At 38.5% G+C, this 24337-nt stretch overlaps 1 protein-coding gene across 3 annotated transcripts in view; it reads left to right on the top strand.

Moving 5' to 3' along the window:
• Positions 1-24337, top strand: part of UBE4B (ubiquitination factor E4B) — a 122702-nt gene that overhangs the window by 52478 nt on the left and 45887 nt on the right. The window contains exons 3-11 of one of the 3 annotated variants that reach the window (XM_070511134.1): positions 843-978; positions 7281-7368; positions 8701-8845; positions 10497-10725; positions 11187-11597; positions 12344-12481; positions 18930-19071; positions 20001-20101; positions 21112-21226. In XM_070511134.1, coding sequence (XP_070367235.1) covers positions 843-978; positions 7281-7368; positions 8701-8845; positions 10497-10725; positions 11187-11597; positions 12344-12481; positions 18930-19071; positions 20001-20101; positions 21112-21226 — 1505 coding nt within the window. The remainder of the gene's footprint in view (positions 1-842; positions 979-7280; positions 7369-8700; positions 8846-10496; positions 10726-11186; positions 11598-12343; positions 12482-18929; positions 19072-20000; positions 20102-21111; positions 21227-24337) is intronic. The other 2 variants (XM_044769649.2, XM_014849839.3) reach the window with 2 other exon arrangements.

Below are 24337 nucleotides of genomic sequence, written 5' to 3'. Positions count from 1 at the left end.
TGAGTCTCATTTTCCTTTCAATAACATAGGTATATATTTTTTAAAAGTACTTGCAAATACCTAGGTAAACTTTTCTTTTTTTTGTGGAAGGATATTCGTGAAGTTGAAGTAATTTTTGAAATTCTGTGCAAAACGTGGTTGTAAAGACCTTGATGAGAAGTTATCTGTGCCTGCACTCATGGCAGTGGTTCACCACACTGTGAGCTCTGCGAGGGCAAGAGTGTCAGGTTTTTTGATTTTCCTCGAACTATCACAGATAAGATGTTCAGTCAATAAGTGGATTGACTGTATTTAAGGATATGATTTATATGAGTCTATTTACAGGTTTTCAACATTTCGTTATGAAAATGTTAAGCATACAGCAAAGTTGAAAGAATTTTGACGTGAACACGTGTACTCACCATCTAGATTCTACCATTAACATTTTACTCTGTTTGCTTTATCACACTTCTCTCCATCTATGTGTCTCTATATCCATTCATTCATGTATCTTATTTTGGTACATTTCAGGGATTTTTCTGGAATATCACGTAAGCTAATTTGTATTCAGGGACCATAGTTTGAAGTGGTGAAAGAAAGGTGATGGGGAGTCAGTTTTAGCTATCAGATGTAGCTCTGTTACTGACTTCATATGACGTATATTGATAAGTTATGATTTCTTGCTAATGTTCCTATGACTTTAATACTACTTCCGCATGTAGTGTAATCTTCTGATAGAAATTCCTCGGTTGTTGCCTATCGTGATGGTATGAGTGCTGATTGTGTTGTGTTTCCTGTTGCCATACAAATGGCTTTAATGTTATTTCACCTGGAACTTAATCTTTCGTGTCTTTTCTGTGTAGGAGTAGCCCATCGAAGCCAGAGCAGTGAAGGAGTCAGTTCTCTCAGCAGCTCGCCCTCCAATAGCCTTGAAACACAATCTCAGTCTCTGTCTCGTTCCCAGAGCATGGATATCGACGGTGTCTCTTGTGAGAAAAGGTAAAGTAAGCCAATTTTCCAGTAAGTTATTTTATTTATGGAAAGGGAAGGACCCATTCACTTTAGTCTCTAGTCCAGTACTCTCAAATGCCAGCCAGAGATCCGTGCAGTCCTTAGTAAATGAGAGTGAAATTTATTACATTTTAAGGTCTTTGTATTGTTCTGAAATATTCTTTATGCCTTTGTATGTTTTTGGTGTTGAAATGTCTTTTATGAAATAATGGTGTAGGTAGTAAAAAATGTTTGGTTTTTTTTTTAATGTCCTTATTTAGTAAATAGAAAGTTAGCAAGCATATGTCAGTCCCTAAACATTTCTTCACACTTTTATTGGTTGGTGAAATATAAAAGTTTGGAAGGGTACAGACAGGTAAGCCAAATACCCTCGGAGCGCCATCAGGATCAGAGTGTCCTCGAGCACAGCCTTCCTGTGCCGCAAGTGTGCTGAGAATGAGTGATAGAGTAGCTGCGTGTTGATACCTTTGTTCCTTGGGCAAGCCAGACCTTCCTCAGGACCTGTCTCCTCTACCCTCAAGCAGCCCCCTCTGTTTATGTCAGTGGGCCAGACAAATATCATTTTCTATGTGTGTTATGACGTGAAAAAGGTTGAGAAGCACTGGTATAGAGCTTCAGCACTTGGTGGGTTTGGGGCGAGGGGCCAGATCAGAGACAAACCCACATTAGGCAAGAATTCAGGAAGGACTACACTCTCAGGGGAAAGAGGAAGTAGAAAAAAATCAACCCCAAGAATAAAAACGATTGTGTTTTTATTACTTTTGCTCTGAGTATACATATTTTTGAAAAATTAAGTCAACTCTCCAATTTCATGGCTGGTAGGTGACTTTCATATGAGTTTAGCACCTAGATTTACACTATTGGTATAGTCTGAAAAACCTCAAGCCAAGAATTGTCATACAATGGACCCAGGCCTGCACTGCCTTTAGGCATCTAGGAGAAGCAAAAATAAATTACTCATGTCTTCAGAGAATTTCCTTAGAAAAATTTCCAAGAAACATGAGCTTATGGTCAAAAAAATCACAAAACACGCTAGAAAAAAGCTACCATGAGTAAGAGTCAGCAGAATCACTAACAACAAGAATTATTCACCTAGAGATTTTGGGATTTTGGAATTATCAGTTACAGAATATAAAGTATGTATCTTTGAATAAATTCGAAAGGGAATTGAAAAGAATAAGGGGCAGGCGACTATAAAAACAACCAATACGTATGAAAAAGAACCAAAAGCAATCTCTAGAAATGAAAAGATAATTCAAACTGAAAACTTGATAGATGAGTTAAACAGTGGATTAGACATAGCTAGAGACAATTAACAAATGAAATGATAGAGCTGAAGGAATTTCCAGAGTGCACCACAAAGAGAAAAGAGATGGAAGATATTTAGAAATATAGAGGACACAGATCCAATATATATCTAATAGAAATATCGAAAGGAGAGACTAGAGAGACTTGGAGAGATTCCCCAGCTCCCTCCTTATTCCACGTTTTTTACTCTACTGGTTTGGAAGCCATTATTGAAAAAATAAGTGGCTGAGAATTTTTCTAGAGTTGATAAGTGATAGGAATCCTCAGATTCAGGAAACCCAGCAACTTGCAAGTGGGTTAAACAGAAAAGTTCACATCTAGACATCTTATAGTAAAATTGCAGAATGGCAAAAACAAAGGCCTTTAAAGCAGCCAGGGAGAAAGGAGGGCTTATCTATAAAAGAATGACAGTTAGATGTCTCAATGATGGAAGCCAGGAGATGGTGGAATAATAGCATTAAATGCTGAAAGAGAGTGACTGTCAACTGGGAATTGTGTACCCCTGTGGAACTATCTTTTTTTTTTTTTTTTAAAGATTGGCCCTGAGCTAACAGCTAACATCTGTTACCAATCTTCCTTTTTTTCCCTTCTCCCCAAAGCCCCCCAGTACATGGTTGTATGTTCTAGTTGCAGGTTCTTCTGGTTCTGCTGTGTGGGACGCTGCCTCAGCATGGCCTGAAGAGCACTGCTAGGTCCATGCCCCGGATCTGAACTGGCAAAGCCCTGGGCCGCTAAAGCAGAGCGTGTAAACTTAACCCTTCGGCCACAGGGCCAGCGCCTATAAAAATCTTTTAAGAGCAGGGGTGAAATAAAGACATTTATAGATTTAAAAAACAAACAAACAAACAAAAACAACTTGATAGTCTGCCACCAGAAGACCCCAACTTTTAACAGATGTAGTTTAAGAAGAAGGAAAATGATCTCAGGACTAATGTCTGAAATGCAAGAAGGAAGGATGAGTGAAGAAAGTAATAAACGTGGTAAATCTAAACAAACACTGATGGTATAAAACAATAATAGTGTATAAAATAATATTGGGGAAGAGAAGTAAAAAATATTGGGTAGGTCTTACATGCTAGAGAGCAATAGCAGGTGAGTCAGAAGGGGAGTGATGAGAGTGAGCTCTGAGATCCTTGTATACTTGGGAGAGGGATAAAGACTGGCCAGCTTTTAGTTTTAGTTAAGAATACTAGATAAAATTTCAAGAGTAACCATTAAAACAATGGAAGTAGAATATATCTTCCAAACCAGTAAAGGGAAAATATGGAACAGAGGTGAGGAAATTTGGGGATTTAAGTCAATTCAAAGAAAGGGAAGAAAGAAACACAAATTTTTAAGGAGACAAACAGCACAAAATAAGATGGTTAAAAGAAATGAAAATAGGTCAGTAATCACAATAAATCACAGTGAAAAGACATAGGTTCGATTGAAAACAAAATAGAACCCAGCTTTATCCTTGTTTACAGAAAGCATACCTGAAACATTAGGTTACAGAAAGGTTGAAAGTAAAAGAAAGAGCAAATATACCAGGCAAATACTTAACAAAAGAAAATTTGGGTAAACATTTTAATACTTTAGACTTTAACGTCCAAAGTAGAATAGAAATAAACTAGAAGTAGGCACTATATAATAAGTGTTTAGTTTACCAGTAGGATGTAATAGTTTCCAAAGTATATGCATTTGGTAACGTAACAGCAATATGTAATAAAGCAAATATTGGTAGAACTAGAAGAAACTGACACATACATAATCATAATGGGAGATTTTTAACATGACTTTTCAGCCATGAAAGATCAAAGAGAATACGCATCAGTAAGCATATGGACAAATTAAACAACAGCTAACAAGCTTGATTTAATTGAAGATACACAACTTTGTACTGTGCAGTTGGAAAATATACATTCTTTTCTGATACCCATCAACCAAAAAGTTTCAGGAGTTAGAGTCATACAGATCATGTTTTCTGACTAGTACATTAGGTTAGATAATCAATGTAGGGAAAAAACTTTACAAAAACTCTCATACGTTTGGAAATTTTAAAAACGGAGGATACTTCTAAATACAGGTGAAAGAAGAAATCATAATGGAAATTTGAAAGTATCTAGAACTGAACAATAACAAATATTTCATATGATGATTTGTGTATTATAGGTAAAGTGGTCCTTAGAAGAAAATATAAAGCTATAATAAATTAAAAAGGAAAAAGAGAATACTACAAATAAATATTGGGAATAAAAATCCTTTCTTTGGAATACTATTCCCCTGGATATGTGCTTGGTGAACCCTCCTTCATATTTTTACCACTATGGCATTTCTCAGTGAGGCTCACCCCATTTAATGGAAAACCCTGCATTCTCAATTGCCTTTTCCCTGCTCTTTTTTCCTTTAATTTTTCTATAGTATTTATCATTATACTAGGTGCTCTGCTTATTTATTATGTTTATTGTTTATCATCTTTCTCCTTCTAACTAGAATGTGAGCTCCGTGACCCAGGGATTTTTTGCTCTCTTGTTCATTGACATCTCAGACACCTAGAACAATGCCTGCATAGAAAGGGCTCTCAGTGATAATTGTTAGTGAAAAAGAGAATTCCAAGAAAAATGTAAATGTACAAATAAATTTGAAAATTCAGATGAAAATAAAATCCTAGAAAAACATAATTGTCCCAAAATTGACTCAGGAAGAGAGAGCCTGAATAATCAAAAAACATGAGATGAATCAGTATTTTAAAATTTCCCAAAGAAAGCACCTTCCTCATGTGGTTTTATAGGTAGTTCTACCATTCCAACTTTACACAAATTTTCCCAGATAATTTTAAAAAATAGAGAACACTTACCAGTTTAATTTATGAGTCTGTATGACCTTAATATCACAACCAGACAAGAATAATATAAAAGAAGAAAGTTAATTACATGGTAATCATATTCATGAACATCTTTGCGAAAATCTTAAGATATTGATAAATCAAATACTGCAACACCTAAAAAACAGACAGAACATCTATGGGGCTAGATGCCAGGCTACTGTGGGCCAGTGTAATAGTGATTGGAAGGGTCAGAAGGGAGGCTTTTGGGGTGCTGGTAATGTTCTGTTTCTTGACTGGGTGCTGATTACATTAGTATGTCTCCTTTGTGAGACTGTTCAGCCAAATACTTATGGTCATCTTTGCACATTTCCTTATAGATATTTGAATTAAAATTTTAGTTTGATATAACAAGATTACATGATCAACTTGGGTTTATCTCAGGAATGCAAGGGTGCTTTACCATTAGAAAAATCTATAAATATTGTTCACTACATGGCGTATTAAAGAGAAAAGCCGTATAATCATGGGAGTTGTGAAACTTTGATAAAATTCAACATTGGTTCATGATAAAAATCCTAGCAAACAGGAAACAGGAAGGTGCATTCTTAAACCGACAGTATGGCAGAGAGTTCACCAAATATCCTATTTGTTCCCCTGCGTTTCCAGTCTCCTTTGCAGTTAGATTGGGGCCAAGTCATTAATTCTGTCCAGTAGACTGTGAGTGGAAGTGACATGTGTCACTTTTAGGCGAAGGCACTTGAGCCGATGTTCCTCCTCCATCCCTCTCTTCTCTTGCTCCAGTGACCTTGGAGGCTGTGTATTGCAGATGGCATAGATTAAAGATGGAGTAAGGATGCTTCACTCTCATCAGACTTTGCGTAAGCAAGAAACAAACCCTTACAGTGTTAAACCTCTAAGATTTCAGAGTGTATGTGTTACCACAGCATGGCCTATCTTATTCTGATTAATATAAAGGAAATCTTCCAAAAACCTGTAGCAACTCTCATATTCAGTGGTGAGAAATTAGAAACACTCTTTAAAATCAGGAATAAGAACACGGGTGACTGCTATTTCTGTTTCTGTTCCACATGTGGATCCTACCCAGTATAGTAAAACAAATAAGAATTGGAGTGGAAGAAACAAAACAGTTATTATTTGGAGATAAAATGATAATCTACCTAGTAAACCCTATGTATCAGTAAACAAGTTGCTTGTAAGACGTCTACATCTAAAATCAGTTAGATTACTATGTACTAGCAACAAAAAAATTAGAAAACTTAATTTTTGAAAAGGTACTGTTCACAAGTTCATTAAAAAATATATGGTACCTATGTACAAATTTAGCAAAAGAAGTGAAAGACTTATGGGGAAAATTTTAAAAGGTTATTGAAAGACCATAAGGAAGGCCTAAATACTTGGGGAGAAACCTTCTCCATCGATAGACTCAATAACATAATGTCGTCATTTCTCCCCAATAGAGCCAATGAAATTGTAGTCATAATCCCAACAGGAATTTTAAGAACCTGTTAAGCTGATTCTTGAGTATGTATGGAAGAGCAAAGGGCTGAGAATGGCCAAGATTCTGGAAGTAGAAGAACAGAGTGGAGGCATTGACCTAGGAGATATCAAGACTTATTGTGAAGTTTTAGTAAGTAAGATAGAGTGGTATTGGCTCAGGGACAGACAAGTTGTCTAATGGAACAGAAATTAGCGTCCAGAAATAGACCCACACACATATGACATAGAGGAGTTCATATTAGTATAAAAGGGATGCTCGTTTCCATAACTGGTACTAGGACAATTATTTATTTAATGTGGGGAAAAATAATATATATTTTTAACCAGATTTTATAATTAGGCTCTGACTGATGGTATAACATTTAAAAATAATGTGTATAGAAAATCTGCTGTAATTATTAGTTGTTGTTTTTTTTCAAAGTGAGCCTAAGAAAATGACTACTTGGGAAAAATATTTCCAACAAGTACAATAGACAGAGTGTTTATATCCTAACATATGAAGAGCTCTTAAAAGTTCATGAGAAAAAAGATGAACCTTTATTATCTTGCTTTCCTAACTGATTTTGATTGATATTTTAAAACTTTTCCTCAACCAGCAGCTATGTCATTGGGTGGATTTATAAAAGGTAAAAGACTTACTTGTCTTTTATACTTAAAGCATGTCCCAGGTGGATGTGGATTCAGGAATTGAAAATATGGAGGTTGATGAAAATGATCGAAGAGAAAAAAGGAGCCTCAGCGATAAGGTTGGTAAGAGATGAAGCCCTTGCTTCTGTTTTTAGTACAGGTAAAATAAATAAACACTATTGCACATCTCGCATCTGGAGAGCCTGTTAGAATGCCCCCCCCCCCCCCCCAAATCAGCAAATCCCTTTTAGGTGATTGGTTTTTTCTTTTGAGGAAAAATAGGTAGCCTAGATTGCCCCTGTTAATTGGAGTATAACTCAGTCTTAAAATCCTTCAGTTATCTTTGTCTCAGGTGTATGTTTTTATCAGTGAATTTAGTTTGTAATGGGAATTAATTTAGAGCTACTTTGAATTTTTTTCTGTCGGTCTTTTGCTTAAGCAAGTAGCTCCTCACACCTTTGGTCGTATTCGAAGGAAAATGACTGGGAATTGAAGCAAGACTATGTGGAGGGGCCGGCCCCAGTGGTTAAGTTCGGCCACTTCGGCTGCCCGAGTTTTCCCCGGTTCTGATCTCAGGCGCGGACATGGCATCGCCCATCAGGCCCTGCTGGGGTGGCGTCCCACATGGCACAACCAGAGGCACTCACAACTAGAATATGCAACTGTGTCCTGCAGGGCTTTGGGGAGCTGAAGATTGGCAATAGTTGTTAGCTCAGGTGCCAATCTTTAAAAAAAAAAAAAAGAATTACTTAAAAAAAAGAATATGTGGAATCTAGTAGCAAGTAGAAGCTTTTTGAAAACATGAGGTCTTTATATTTTGTTATAATCTGAACTTAGTTCCTTGTATTTAGAAAAAGGGTTTTTTTTTTGGTGCGCTGGTGTAGAACTGGTCTAGGTAATTGCATCACTTTCTGTTCAGTGATTATCAGTGATGAGCAGCAGTTGTTGATGATCATTGGCAGTTGGACTGTAGCCTCCTGGTGGTGCGATGCTTTATTTTGTATAGTTCTTTCATGTCTACAAATTTCTTTTATATGTGATATTTTATCTGTGATGGAAAGTTGTAAGCAGCATTAAATTCTGGAAGAATTTCTGGAGGAAAATTAGTTATGTACCTAGAATGTTAACCTGTCCTTTGGCATTCAGAAAAGTAAATAAATATGATCTGTGTACCTTCTTTACCACATTTCCTCTGTGGCGATTCCTGATAATGCTCTTGCTCTTTTATACTCCCCCTTGTAGATTGTGTTGTCAGCTCATGTAACCTACATGTAACTTTGAAGTCATAGAAACAAGGTTATTTTCCCCTAAATCAGTAGATGAATAGTTTTATGTGTTTCTAAAATATCCTCATTAATAAAGGAGTTAAATCAGAATTAAGTATTTCTATTGAAGTCTAACTCATACCTCCTACTACTTGAAATTAACTTCCAAATCTTCTTCCTTACAAGGAGCCTTCATCAGGTTCTGAAGTGTCTGAAGAACAGGCCTTGCAGCTGGTCTGTAAGATCTTTCGTGTCTCCTGGAAGGACCGGGACAGAGATGTCATCTTTCTTTCTTCTCTTTCTGCACAATTTAAGCAGAACCCAAAAGAAGGTAGGAATCTATCTCAGCTGTCTTGTTTCGGAGTACTTAGGAGAAACAAGAATGGAAGATCTTTTGTCCCTCTCTGTTATCCACATTCACTGTATCTTGCTGTGGGGTTGTATTTTTGATTACAGGGGTACTTCTTGATGAGGACGCTGCTATTTGGCCACTTTCCACTGATCTTACTGACAAATTATTTTCATATTTTCTCTAAAGGAAAACTACATAAATAAGGTTAATGTTCTCTATAGTCTCAGGGTTGAAGTTTTTCGTTTTCAATAATAAGGTGCTTGGAGAGCATTAGTGCCTCTTATAAAGTGGGAGTGTACTGGGTAGTCTCCAGGGATCCTGAGAGGGGTGCTGTGTGTGACCTGTACCTGCTTTCAGTGCCTACCAGGTCATGTGTAGACAGTTGAGTAAATCTGCTTGATTAAATTGGTTAGCAAGATAGAACATTTTGATATTTTGCTGTGTTTCCATGATTCCATTTTAAGAGACTATACTAAACCACACTTAAAAGAAATTAATAAAACTCTTAGCAAGATAGGAGCATTACATGGCACTGTCACTTTTCTTTATGGCAGTCATTTGGAATACAGAAGAGTTTGGGGAGGTGTGTCCAAGAGTTCTTTTGCATATCATGAGAATATAACCTCCCTGGTGGCAGGAATTCTTGTCTGTTTTGCTCACTGATGTATCCCCAGTGCCTCAAAGGGTACCCTGCACTTAACAATCCCTCAATAAATGTATTTTAAATGAATGCATGAACATCCAGGAGATTGCCTTTCCTTTTCCTCTGCTGCCTATCTTCCATGGCAAAAAAATAGTCCCCTATGTTCCTGGCACTTGGATAATTAACTTCTGATTTTACTGGGATCTTCTTATTAACTGGTTATAGAGGTGAGCTTAGCAACCATGTGTTTCAAAACCCTGCCACTTGTTATTATTCTTATTGTAAATCTTAAGATTCTCAAATCTCTCTTGTACATATATAATTGGTAATTTTTAATAACCAAATAAGATTTACATGGGTTAGAACTTTAGCCGTTTTTAAAAAGTATGTGAAGACGTTCAGTAAAGCGTTCAGGAGCTACCAAGAATAAGAAAGAAGCTAGGAAATAGAATCTGCTCCAGGAAGCCAGATTGTGACTAATATTAGACCTTTCATAAAGTATTTTGAATTCGTACTTAATAGTTTTACTGTATACCAAACATATATAGGCAAAGAAATATTAACCCATTTGCATTTCTAGTATGATAAACTAACTTCTGTAGTTGAGAGTAGCTTCTTTCTATAGTTAATATATATCAGCAGTGACACTTATTGACTATGCTCCAGTTTTTTTTAAATAACCTTTGTATTTTGCAATAATTTCAGATTTACAGAAAAGTTTTAGAGGTAATACAGGAAGTTCCTGTATATGCTTCTCCCAGTTTCCCCTAATGTTAACATCTTACATAACCAGAGTATATTTGTCAAAACTATTAACTAAACTCCAGACCTTATTTGAGTTTCACCAGGTTTTCCACTGATGCCCTTTTCCTGTTCCAGAATCCAATCTGGGTACCACATTGAACCTCTGGTTCACTTTGGCTTATTCAAGGACTGTATATGTTAAGAACCATGTATAATCTCGTCTTTATTCTGCCTTTCCAACAGTGTTCTCTGATTTTAAGGACTTGATTGGCCAGATTTTAATGGAAGTGCTAATGATGTCCACTCAGACTAGAGATGAAAACCCGTTTGCCAGTCTGACAGCCACGTCACAGCCAATTGCAGCGGCAGCTCGGTCACCAGACAGAAATCTCATGCTGAATACTGGCTCCAATCCAGGAACAAGCCCGATGTTCTGCAGTTTGGGTTCCTTCAGTGCCAGCTCTTTGTCTAGGTCAGTGTGGTTCTTTTTGCGCATCTAATTGGTGGTAAAATAGCCATGAAGTATGTAAGAGAAGGGAGCGTTCATTCACGGGCTTGTGTCATGCGTTATGGCATGTATCGTGTTTGGGGCATGGATGTAGTCATTGCAGGAGGTATTGTCTTTTCCAGATTGGTCTCTGGCTTTCCATGGTTAGGCTATTGGTATATTAAATTTTAGAAACAAATGGCTGAATATAGTACATTATTCTTTGGAAAGAGGGTTTTATTATATTTTATGTGTGGCCTCTAGATCAGTACAGTAATTAAGTTATAATTATTTAGATAAGTATCTGAAAGATTTATATACTTGAATACTCAACAATATGAAGTATAACGATACAGTCCTGTAAAAGCTTTATTTTCCATTTTAGTTATTTATCTCAAGTTTTTCTTCAATTTTCTCTTCTTTCCTCCCTTTCTCTACTAATTTAGCCTCTATGAAACTAGCCCAGCTTCCAGTATGAGTTTCTGGAGCTCTGTGCCAATGATGCGTCCTTCTTTTGCCTCACCTTCCCGTGCAGCCAGCCACATGGCTGTGCCGTCCATTTCCCTCAGTCCTCATAGTGCTGCTTCCGGGACTGCTGCAGGAAGCCAGCCCTCGTCTCCACGATATCGCCCCTACACTGTCACCCACCCCTGGGGGTCTTCAACTTCTCCTACCACGCGGTCCTCGGGCACCTCCATTCTGTCTAGCTCACCACGCCTCCCTGCCCTCGCTAGTAGCCCTCAAGCAGTGCCTGCCAGCTCTTCCAGACAGAGACCCACCAGCATGGGGCCACCTCTACTGTCCGCCTCACCCAGTGCTGTGAGCAGACGTCCCTCCTCCCTAAGGATTTCTCCTAGGTATTTATTCAGCAGGAGAGTTGGGTGTGCGTTTGCAGTGCAGGCAAAGGAGATTAACATGGTTTGGAAGAACTGTTGTGCGACACTGACCTCAGTTACGTGTGTTTTTCTGTTTTGGGTGATTAACCCGTGTGTCTAACTAGTTTGGTAGGCTCACACCGCACCCAAGTCCATTCTTCTGCCAGCTTTGATAGCATCAGAAAGTATGGGTCGCTCTGTTTTGAGTCCCTTTCTTCCCTTCTTTTTTCTTCACTCTTCCTCCTTCCTGTACAAAGAAAAGTAACTTAGTTTTTTGAAATCTAGTTCACATGTCATTCCTCATTACAAATGAGTTTCAGAGACTGTGGGCAGTTTGTATTTGAGAGTTGGGGCTCGCAGGACCACTTTTCAACTTTTTGTAATGTTGCCAATCATAGCTGAAATGCAGTCAGAGCAAGGGGTTGTGGGAGCAAATCTGGGCCTGGTGTCCCTTACCTCTGGTCACTGAGGCTAGGCCAGAGTTTGTGCCTTGACACTTTGATTTCCGCCTCTTGGAAAGAAGCAGTGTCAGAATTCCATCAATCCAGTGCCCTTCCTCTCAAATGTACCTATGCATTTCTGTAATGTCGGTGAATTATTTTCCTGCATGTCAGTAGACAGGACTTTTAGCATAAGATTTAATTAAAAAGGGACAACAGTTGCAGAAGCTTTCCCCCTCTTGTTTTTCCCTTGTTCCCTGATGACCTTTTTTGCTTTTGTTGTGGTAGTATGTGCGACAGCCCTTTCTCCCTCCTCTTCCTCGCACTTTCTGGGGACAGTAGTGACGAAGATGAAGAAGATGATGATGGTGATGATGAAGGTGGTGGTGGTGGTGATGAGTTTTCTTGTGTCCAGTTTGGGTCCAGGTATCAGAGGAGTGGAGTCTTACCCCTGCATGTGCATAGGTGCTTAGGAACTAACTGTCATAAGCTCTGATTAGAGATATGCTTTGAATCCAAACAGGATAGGGTCAGATGAGGCGACCTGGAGAGTCAAGATGTGAGAACTTGCATGTACTGAAATTTTAGGACCTTATCATGGGGTAAAGTTACACATAGGAAAATTTTGACGGTTGTTGTCTGGTAAGTTTGGAGGAAAACTTTTGTATAATCATTTGTCAGAAACATGAGCAACAGGTTAAAGATCAGTCGTCAAGTTCACTCACCCTTAGATCTAAGATGAGGGACCCTTCATCCATCTATTGTCAGAGTGTTCTTATGAGCTACCAGACATGAGCAACATGTCCCCTGTGAGGCATGTTTTCTTATGTACAGTTACACGGATTGCTGCTATTTAGGAGCTGGAACGTGCACGCATGCGTGTGCACACGTGTATGTGTGTCTTGCCCCAGCTCAGCCTGGGCAGTCCATTGAAGAACACTTGGGGTCATACTGCCTGGTGTAACTGTGATTCTACTTTCACTTCTGAACTTAAATTTTGCTAATAACCCCCTCGACCTCAGTGAAGCTAGACCCTGTTTGTTGAGGTGGCCTTTGGAATGGCAGCAGAAGCTAAAACATTGTTCATGGTGTTCACCCCAAAAACCAAGTGAAAAAGACTAGTTGGATTTTCTAGGTGACTTTGAGTAAGAAAATGTAATAGCATCTTCTTTCTGACCTTCTGACTCATGGTCTTAAAATTTTGCTCTTAAATTGAAGTTTCCTCTGGACTGAGTTGGTATTTATGCCCAACACTGTCCAAAAATAACTCCAGGCTATAAATAGACAGCAGTAGGAGTTAGGTACACTTCATTAAATTTGACAGTGTTCAGAAGAATCAGAGAGTATATAAAGAGAGTGAGGAATGTTGGTGCAAGGTTGAATATTGATTCACAAAGGTTGATATTTGTATTAGGTCTAAGCTTTTATCACTATTTCTCAAGGAAATTTCCCAAAGGTGGAAGTATCTTTTTCATACAGATAAAATCCTATTGCATGATTATGGCACAGCAGCAGGCATCCTTGTTAGGAATCAATTTCCATACCTGATAAAAGTGCTTTGTTATCTGTTTGACTGTAAATTATTGTGGGAGAAATGCTTTCTCTCCTTGGCCTATTTAATTCCAGCTTTCTCTAACAATATCAGATTGTGTGCTGCTTTTACTAACCGCTCTCTTTCTAGACTTCTAACATCCCAACCTTGTCTCAGATCTACCTTCTATACTTACAAGGAGAAATAAAACTTGCTGATTGTGTAATAATAGCTGCGAATACTTACTGAGCATCATGTGCCAGATACTGTGTCAGCAGTCTGCTCACATTATCCCTCTACTCCTCACTGCAGCACTTCTAGGAGGAAACTGGGGTACAGGGAGGTTCATCCATAACTAGTCTGTGGCAGAGCCCGAGTTCAGAACTCACGTGCTTCACCGTCGCACTGTGCCATCTCTGGCTTTTCCATTTTTGCCCAATGGCACTTGTGGTGTTCTCGTTCCTTACTAGTTATTTTGCTGCCGAATGTTTATGCATCTACTCTGTTTTTTGGCAAGGAAATGCCAACATTTTACTCTTTAATTACAAAATTCCATTCCAGTCAGTTGGCAGGTCCTTTGCTGGCTGTTAAAATGAAATCTGATCTTTCCAGATTTTGGCAACTTATACATTCTGTATAGATATCAAAAAGAATGTAAAAGGATGGATAAAAATACATAACTGATTAAACAAATAGAGAGGAGCTTGAGAATGCATGTAGGGTCAGAACCAGGAAAAGGCAGCAAAAGACTTTGTTAATTTGAGCGATCAGCAAATCCTTTTCTTCCCCCGCCTTTTAATTTTTTCCTGAGGAAGATTTGCCCTGAGCTAACATCTGTGCCAGTCTTCCTCTATTTTAACGTGGGTCGCCACCACAGCATGGCCACCAGTGACTGTTGTAGGTCCACACCCAGGAACCAAACCTGGGCCACTGAAGCAGAACGTGCTGAATTTAACCACTAGGCCACAGGGCTGGCCGCTCTTCCTCCTTTTTTAGTTGATCTTCTCAGAATTTTGTTTACTTTGAAGTAAGCAATTTTAACACCTCCTTCTTCCCTGGTAAGATTGATGTCGTAGAAGAAGGAACAGTGGGTCGTCTCTGTCTGCCCTCTGCTTGCTCAGTGGAGTTGATGGTTTACGCTTCTTTTTGGAGGTAGTTGGGACATACCTTGATATGTTAACTATTTATAGTGATGATGATAAAATTTAAGAAAGGTAAAAGATTCCCTCTATAATATTTTGCAGTCTTCTGTGACAAGAGCTCTAGGAAGTATAAGGAACCACTTGCAGGAGTGGAAATAAGGAAAGTAAGAGAATTCTCTTGCAATAAAGATAACAGAGGAGTAACTCTGAGGAAAAATGTGATTGTTTCCTAGAAAGTTGATGACTAGAAAAAAATTGGTGTTTGGGGTTTTTTTACTGCTTAGATATTTCAGTGAAGGAGGTCAAATCTTGAAAGTCATGAGCCTATGTGAATAGGGAAAGGGAAAATGAGCGAATAGTGAAAAACATCGACCTTTGCCCTCTTATTTCTGCTGTTGTCTCTACTTGGAGATGAAACATGGAAATGGTCGAAAAGAAACCTTTCCGTTTTGTCTATCCTCAAAACCCTACAGCGATTTCCATTCTCACACAGAGTAAAACCCAAAGCTTCTCACCTTGGCCTACGAGACCCTGCATCTCATACACACATACACACATGTACACACACACACGTGTGCACACGCTCCTTCTTTCTCACATCTCCCTCCACTTGCGTGCATCCTCTCGCTCACACACTGATCCTGTTCTTGAACTCGCTCAGCATATTCCCTCCTGCCTTAGGCCGCTGCGCTCGCTTCCTCTCTTTGGACCTCTGTTCCCCAGGTAGCCGTGTGGTCTGCTCCTCACTCCTTCAGGTCTGTGTGTAAATGCCATCTTATCAGAGGGTGTTCCCTGACCCCGTGTATTAAACATAATATTAAACATATACAGACACTTTCTGCCCTTCTCTGTCACTCGTACTCAGCTTTTGTTTTTCTTCATGGCACTTCTATATTAACTTCTTTCTGTCTGCCCTCTGGAATGTAATTGCCGTATGAGCAAGGTCTTGATCTGTTTGATTCAGCACTGCCCCCAGGACCTACAACAGTGCCTGGAATACAGAAGGCACACTTTGAACATTTGTTCAACGAATTCACATTGCTTAAACCTACACAGCTCTGACTTGACCTTGCACTGAGAAAATACAAAAATCCAGAGTGTGCATTAAAAAAAAATGAGTACATAAGAGGGTAATTATTCCCCTTATAGTAGAAAAGAAACTACAGTGGAATCCTTTCAAGAAGCGAGTGTTCGTCGTGCACTTAAAATGAGATTCAGTTTGCACAGATTTGATGCATATGTAAATCCCCAGGAATATTTTCACTGTGTTTTCAGAAGGATTCAACTATACTTCTCTTATGCGAATCAATGATATTATTAAATTGGACTGTTGCTGCAGTTATCAGAAAATAATTCACGTATTCTCCCAGAAGGAGGTATAATTTTTTAGAGACTCTTGGGACTTAAATATGACATATTTCCACTGTGATCTTCCACAAGTCACATTTGTAAAAGCATCAGGAATTTTGTAGCAGCTTTTTTAGGAAAAAATGAAATATTCTTTCAAACATTTTAGAATGTCTATTGATAGCATAAATTTATGCATATGAACTGTATACCACTTTCTCCTTCAGTAGCTCCTTCAAAGGTTGAGTCTAACTCTTTTACTTTGAATCTAAGGGTCCTTGTGAATTGGTTTGACCTTTGACACTTACGCAGAGCATTGGTGAGTCTGGCCACTTTCCACACTTTTGGTCATGACCTACTTTACCACCTTAGGATCAGTCTTATGATTTTGAAATATATTGATGAATACTGGCGTTTATTCTACATTTCTATTTGGTTAAACCTCTGTTTCATTTTTTTTCCTCCTTCTCTTGAAAGTCAGCTGGAAGTGTTTGGTGCCTGACAGATGATCACCGAAATACACCCACCTCTTGTAGCTTTGAAAATTCTCTCATATATTCTGAGCGCCATTCTTTGCATTGCCTGGCACGAGACAAGCAGTCTTCCACATACGTTGTCACTTTTCATGTCTTAGTGCGACATTTGTGAAGATACTTCAATTGACTTTGAGACATCCAACTTTAAGTTAAAATTAAATGGAATGTGTTGGTTAAGAGTGGAACCTCATTTCAGTGCGTGAGCAGATACCATCTAAGCGTGCTGCCTTCATACAGATGTTCACATCCCGGCAGTGGGGACTGTGTCAGGCTGACTCCTTGCAACTGGCGAGGACTATTGACAGCAAATATAGAATGATTTCATCTCAGAAACGTGAAAATGTGAAAAATATGAGCCTTATTATCAAGGGAGTGTATAGTTTAAAATTTTTTCATTTTCATGAGGAAGATCTATTTTCATTGTCATCTGTGAAAGCTGCTCAGAGGAAAATTAACCTTAATTTGTGTAGGGATAGCCTGTATGAACAAAGTTCCTCTTCAGGAGGGGCAGTGAATATAGACACCTGAGTCACCAATGTCAGATGGAAGAGGGAGGAAGAGCAGATAGCTTAAAAGTACGATTGCTGCAGGTGAAGACGGGCATCTTTCTCCGCTTTCCACTTCGGAGGATTCACTGCACTTCTTATACTTGTGGGTGGGTTTTTCTGTTTTGTTCTTGTGTTTTGGTTTTTTTTTTTCCTGTGCTTTATTACAGTACTCATCTTTCTGTTATCAGGCCAATTAACAGACACCAGATCTTGCTATTAATGAAGTGTGCCTCAAAATTAACTGAGAAGAAGACCCAACAATTAATTGTTGTTGGTTTTTTGAGGGTTCCCATGCTGGCCCGCCCATCTTTGTCATGACTCTGGTGAGGCGCTTTGTGAGTGGTTCAATTACCTGTCCAGTTGGGAGGGCGTTGGCTGCCTTGTGCCTTTGACTGCCTCTTGGCCTCGCCGCCTCCCTTCCCTTCTGTCAGGCCTGTGTAGTAAGTTATAGGAATTTAAGTTTACTGGACCCTGGCCTGGAAGTCTTGGATTTAAAACTGGCGTTGTTTTCATCTTTTTTATTGAAATACTCTAATATTGTACTTTCATTTTAAGATCAATTGTGTATATTTTTCTAAAATTCTAAGGTCAGCTATCTATGTATTCCAAAATTAGTTATGGATATCTCTGCATCTGTCTGCATAACATTGTTAATATCTCAATTCCTCTTGGTCCTGTTAGTTTCTAGCCTTTAATCGTCGGCCCCGTGGTGAAGTAGGAATGGGTTTCTTGAGTTCCTGATGTTCTTCCCATCCTGTATATGCAACTTTTTTTTTGCTAAGTTTATGTTTTTTCATTTCCTCTTCATTTCAAAATTCCTGGCTTCTTCCTATGCCGTGATGTATTTCTTTGTATCTTGTGTATATCAAATCGATTATGAGTTAAACATCAGATTTCAGATATAGCCGGTTCGTGGGTGATCTAAACTTTAATTTCCTCACCCTAACCCTTGTGGTAATGTTTGGCTTTGGTCTTGGAGACTAGTTATGACTGATACTAACAGTGCCTCACCTTGTATCCTGCTTGTATTTGACAAAGCACTTCCACATGGTTTCATCTAAGCCTCTGCCCCGGAGGGGAGGTTCTAGGTTCAGTTACAAGCGGCAGGGTTGGGAAGAGAACCCAAGTTGGTTACTCCTCATGCAAGATTTTTGTTTTGTTTTTACTGTATTACTTTGCCTTTTTCCCTAAAAGTTTTGGAAAATTTTGTGTTAATAACAAATATTTTCATGTCTCCTTCTAACTGAATGGTTTGCCTAACTAAGCTCTGGTCTTGTTGCCAAATGCTGGATGAGCGCTTTCGAGATCTGTGCTAGAGTCTTGAGGAGGAGGGGTATTTTGTTAGTCCCTATAACTTCCCCACTAAAGAGTTTGATTACAGTGATAGCATAGTGTGGCTTTCACCTACAAGTCTACCTGGGTGAACCTGGCCAGTTTGGTTCAAGTACGTGTGGCATCCCTTCAAATGCCCAGCGCTTGGTGGCAGTTCTTAGTCGTCCTCATTTTGTAAGTTGCCATTCCAAATAAGATGAGATGCTGGGTTTCTGGTCAGACTCTCTTCCTAGGTCAATAAAATGTTTACTAAAAGTTACTCTTGCTGGACTTGGAGCAGGTGAAACAGGCAGTCACTTCCAACCTTGGCTGCATGGGTCTCTGCTTCGTCCTGGGTGCGGGGCTCTAACAGGCTTTCTGCTGCGGAAACGCAAACTATCTAAAGTAATTCATTGAGAAGAGGTAAAAATCATCAACTTTCTTTTCTCTTCTCCAAAGTTTGGGAGCCTCTGGTGGGGCAAGTACTTGGGATTCCTACAGTGACCATTTCACCATTGAGACCTGCAAGGAGACAGATATGCTGAACTACCTCATCGAGTGTTTTGACCGAGTTGGAATAGAGGAAAAAAAAGCACCAAAGGTAATATGAAATAGATTCATTTTTAAAAACCTGGTCATTTGTTTGATATCCCCCCTAAGGAGTATTCATTCCTTTAGTCAATCAGTAAAGTGGTCATTGAGCATCTACTATTACCAGACGCTGTACTAGGAGCTTGGTGTGTATCAGTGAACAAAACCAGTGACGATCCCTGCACTTGTGGAACTCATCGTAGTGGAGGGAAGAAGTGACAGGGCCAGGTGCCATTGCCACCAGCAACTTAGATGGCCCTGATAATTGCTGGTAGTCTGTCGTAATCATTAGTGTAATAACCAGCATTGGTGGAGTGCCTGTAGACTGCCAGACACTGTGCTGGGTCTGCATTAGCTCAGTTCTCACTGCTGTTCAGTTAATCCACTGCAATCCAGCAGCAGATAGGTGTTTTTTCCATTGCAGGAATAAGCAGATGGAGATTTGCTTAGAGATTAAGTGATTGTCCAGAATCACATGAATAAGTTGGAAAACTTGGTTTAAATTCAGGAAGCTACACTTTTTCTACTATTTACTCCTGACTGACTTCATTATTTTCTCATTATATTCTCACTCATTTTCTAGTTCCAGTTTTCCATTAGAAACCAATCTGCTTGTCCACCTGTTGGTTTCATATTTGTGAAGGGTCTCTTTGGGTTTGTTGCGCTTAACCTTACCAGCAGAAGCAAAGAGAGGGCGCTGGGCGCATCTCCGAGATGCTGAGTGGTCACCTCAAACATCCACTTCTTTCTTCTCTAACTGTAGATTTCAGCAGAGACAGTGTACTTGGATTGATACAGTTTCTCTAGTTTGTTCGTTATGAATTAAGGAAGAGAGAAGCGTGCCATTTTCCGGAGAGCCATCTGCTCTGACTCTTGTCGGTTTTCAGCCCCCTGGGATTATTTTCTCTTTGTAGTCCTAACCGCCACCTTTCTTTTCAGATGTGCAGCCAGCCAGCAGTCAGCCAGCTTCTGAGCAACATCCGCTCACAGTGCATATCCCACACTGCGTTAGTACTACAAGGTTCCCTCACACAACCAAGGTATGAAAAACCATTCTGTGCTTGATGTTAGCAGGGAGAGGACCCTATTCGTTAGAGGACATCAGGCTGCCCAGCCATTTTGCACCACCTTGGATAACTCACTTCTTCACCTGTAAAATGAAAGTGGTTGACTAGATGACCTCTGAGGTTACTTTCCTTCTCTAAAGTACTCTGAAAATAAAACGCTTTCTGTGTGCTTTATTGAGATTGACCATTGGTGAAATATGTCAGCATCAAGGCAGGAAATTAGTAATTTAGTTTAAAAGCCACTGCTTGAAATCAGTGGAGGTTTTTGATAAAATGTGCCGATCATCACTTTCCATGTATCACACAGTCAATTTGTATTATTTAGTAATAAGGAAGAGTGGTGGAACGGATAATTTGGGAATCACCCAGAGTACTACACTGTTAATTATTTGTTTCTGAGAGTCCCTTACAGGTTTCAAGTTTAATAAAAGACCATTTGTATATTTTATTTCTTTTATGAAAAATATGTAAAGGAAAGATGACAAAGGTACGTTTATTCATTCTGGATGTTCTTACATTATTTTCTGCGCCATAGGCGTATATTTTTGAAACCTGTCAAAAAGCAGGAAAATGATATGCATGTACCTTAAAAAATCTTCTATTGTTAAAATTAATAAGAATTCTAAAAAGTCCTTGGCCAGTGCTAATCTTTTTTTAATCGAATGAGGCATAAACAAATAAGTAAAAGAGATATATAATGCTTCATTTTTTTTGTTAACACTTTATTCTTAAAGGGCCATGTGTAGGAAAAGATGGATTTTTTGAAACTTTCTGTAGTCTCATTAAAAAGACCAAAAAGTGATGATTAACCATGAGAAGGGTGATCTTTTGCCTAAAACTATTGTGTAGAATATAGAATATTTGGGAGATTTAGACTTTGCCTTTTGACTGGACAGTTGCTGCCAGTGTGACGTTCCATATGTTCTGTTGTTATGCAGTAATGAGTTGATTCATCGCAGTCCTTGACTTTTGTGGGTTCACAGGTCCATGCAGCAGCCGTCCTTCCTGGTGCCGTATATGCTATGTAGGAATCTCCCATATGGCTTCATTCAAGAACTGGTGAGAACCACTCATCAGGATGAAGAAGTGTTCAAGCAGGTAAAGTTTTGTGAGTGGCTACTGAAACTTTTAGCCTAGAAGTTTCTATGCCAAGGCTGATTTCTGAATACACCGTATGGGAGAAACTTCTGTTCCTGAATTCGAACGTGCACGTGTTATTTGCTCAGTGAGACCTATCTGAGATCCCTTTCTTGAGGAAGTCAGGTTGACAGCTGCATTATTCCCATCATGTGTCCATTTCACCTAATCAGTCAAGCATTGAGTATTTTAAACAGGGTCTGTGCTCAGTGCTTTGGGAGATAAGAAGAAATATAAGGCCCTCTCCTAGATTTCCAGAAGCTTGTAACACAAGAATGCCAAGATATAGCATAAGGCAGGATGTGAATTTGCCCGCTGTGTAGTGTTGAAAGTTAGTTCTCTGAGTTTACGGAAAGGAGATTAATAAATTAACAGCCAAATTAGCTCAGTTGTAGTCTGCCAGCCACAAAGAATCTTTGTCTTCTCACCACTAAACTGAGAATGATGTCTCATCTCTTATGAATACTTTGTTCGTTCGGTATTCATACATTTTGGTTTTCTCGTTATTTAAAGTTAAGTGAAAATGCAGATATGCAATACTTAACAATAAAGCTGTTTACTTAGACTTTAAGGTTTCTTCCAAGGTGAAATGTGGGCATTACATTTTGATTGTTGTCTTATGGCTTGTGTTCCAAAGTAAACATTTTACTGCAGGAACTTTCACACAAGCTATTTCCCTTGATGAAAGAATTTTTATGACATTTTCTTAGAATTTGTCGTATGATCATTTCTTTTTTTGTGACTAGGAAGAATAACAAAGGCAACAGCTGTAATTGATATGATTCCTTTTAATCTGTTTTTATACCTAGTGTTATTTGTAACTATTAATTTCAAGGCCTTTGAATTCTCAGGAATTGTGTTTTCAGTAGTTTTCAAAATATTAGTAAAGGAAGAATTCACGAATACAAATCCCAGTTGGTGTTGTGTGTGTACTTTGTATCTGGAATTCATTAACTGCTTACCTTAGATGATGGCCTTGTTGACTTCCAGGAATATTTAAGGCAGCATAGTGAGCTTTTCTTTTCTAGAAAGATAAGTGAGCTCTGACGAAAATAAATAACTGTCTTGAAATGTTTATGTGATACATTATATTATATGTGTAGTATGCATTAATTAGAATACTTGTATTCAAAATACATCATTTGAGGAAGCCAGAGCAGCTTTAACTATATAGAATCAGCCCAGTGATAAGCTGAAAGGGATATGTTATACCTATTTTATTCATAAAGAAACTAACACAGAGGTTTTGAAATGACCTCTTTGTTTTTTAAAATTGAGGTGAAATTCACATAACATAAAATTAACCATTTTAAAGTGTGCAGTTCAGTGGATTTAGCACATTCACAATGTTGTGCAACCAGCACAGACCTGTTTATTTTTACTCACAGAATTCTCATGCTTTTTCTGCCACTCAGTCTTGAACCCTCCTTATCTTTTCTTATCTATTATCATGTGTTTTTTCCAGAGAGAAATGATGAGTAAAATGGAGTTGCCAAACTGAAAAACAGCATTTTACCTTTTTGTCTTAAGAGTGTGGCAAATTTGAATTAAATCTTTTATCTGAGATTTCAATCTTCTTTTGATATTTGAGGTCTTCACAGATAAATAAACAGAAGTAAATAGCATCTAGAATTTAGGATTAGAGATGAATATTGTAAGGCATTTTTTTATCAGTGTTGGGAGGTAGTTGTTTGACAATAAGAGAATTATTTAAAATAAGTTACACAAGTAGCATAAAGTTTGGCTCTTTGAAAAATATTATGCTTAGTAATATTTTGTCTATTTATTATAAATTAAACTCTACTTGCAAAAGAAAATAACTCGACTAGAAAGAGTAAAGATGTTTTACTTTATAGCATTTCTGAAAAAAATGCTTAGAGATTTTACTGGATAACCAATTATGAAATTTATTTTTGATGATTCTAGAACTTCTGTTTGTTTTTTTCTTGATTGCAATTTGGGCATTCCCCACCCCCACCCCTAAGTATTACCTGTCCATTTTTCGCTAGCTTATGACAGCATATTTACTCCTACCCTGATTACTTGAGTTGTAAAACCTAGAATGATCTCTTCCAGGGCTGTGTTGACATCTGAGGACACTCCAAGGCACTTTGTAATCCTGGGCCCCTTTTTTTGTACTGTGCTCCTTAAATGACAAGCGCTCAGTACAATGGGGTGAAATTAGTAGGAAAGAGAATTTTTCAGGTTTTCTAGTGGCTTTATAGAACACCCCCTTTTTCGACTTATTGACATTCAGATTGTCAGCTGTTGTTTACAACATTTTCAACCTAATGTTATTAGTCTTGAATCCCAGCCAACTCCCTAAATGGGTTGATCAGTGAGTGCATTGTGAAACTGAAGATGAGCTGTGCTGAGCAAATCTGGCATAGTGTTCATGTGCCCTCGTGTTAATGGTAAACTTGTAAAAGTACATCTGAGCGCCCTTAAGCTCCAATATCAGATTATTATAGTAATTACACCGTATGTGGAGGTACGGCATTCTAATAAAGTCTTCTTTTTCATTTCCAACATTTACCAGCTATCTCTTTGCTCCACATAATTAAAGTTAATGTAATAATAACAATATCCGTTATTGGTCTGTTTTTCTTGTTCTCTTCAAGAAGGAAACCAGGAAAAAAATGGAAAGAATTAGATGCAGGTGGGAGGGTGGCAACAAAGAATTTTGAAAAATATTGGTAGAGTTGAGAAAATATTAGAACATTTAGTTCAGTTTCTTTACAGATTATAGGTGCTTGGCAATTAGAAACAAACTCATTGCTGAGATGTGCAAAATTTAGTTGATTATAGCACAGGCCCCTGGGGAGTCCTACAGCTGGTTCCAAATTTGTGAGTTTCTATTGAATGACTGGGGGTGCTGCCAGAGTTTTAGGGTTCACCAATCCTGTTACTTCTGGAGAATTCAGCTGCATTACTTTATGGGTCACCTTATCAAAAAGACAGCAACACTCTGTGGCTAATTCTCGACTCCTTTATATGGAAAACAGCTTTTCCTTGGAAAGAATGAAAATGTCTGGACATTCAGACTCAGTACTTTATTTGACATGCCTCCCG

The sequence above is a fragment of the Equus asinus genome, chromosome 5, assembly GCF_041296235.1.
Source record: "Equus asinus isolate D_3611 breed Donkey chromosome 5, EquAss-T2T_v2, whole genome shotgun sequence".
Classification (NCBI taxonomy): domain Eukaryota; kingdom Metazoa; phylum Chordata; class Mammalia; order Perissodactyla; family Equidae; genus Equus; species Equus asinus.
This window is presented reverse-complemented; position numbering and strand designations above follow the sequence as displayed.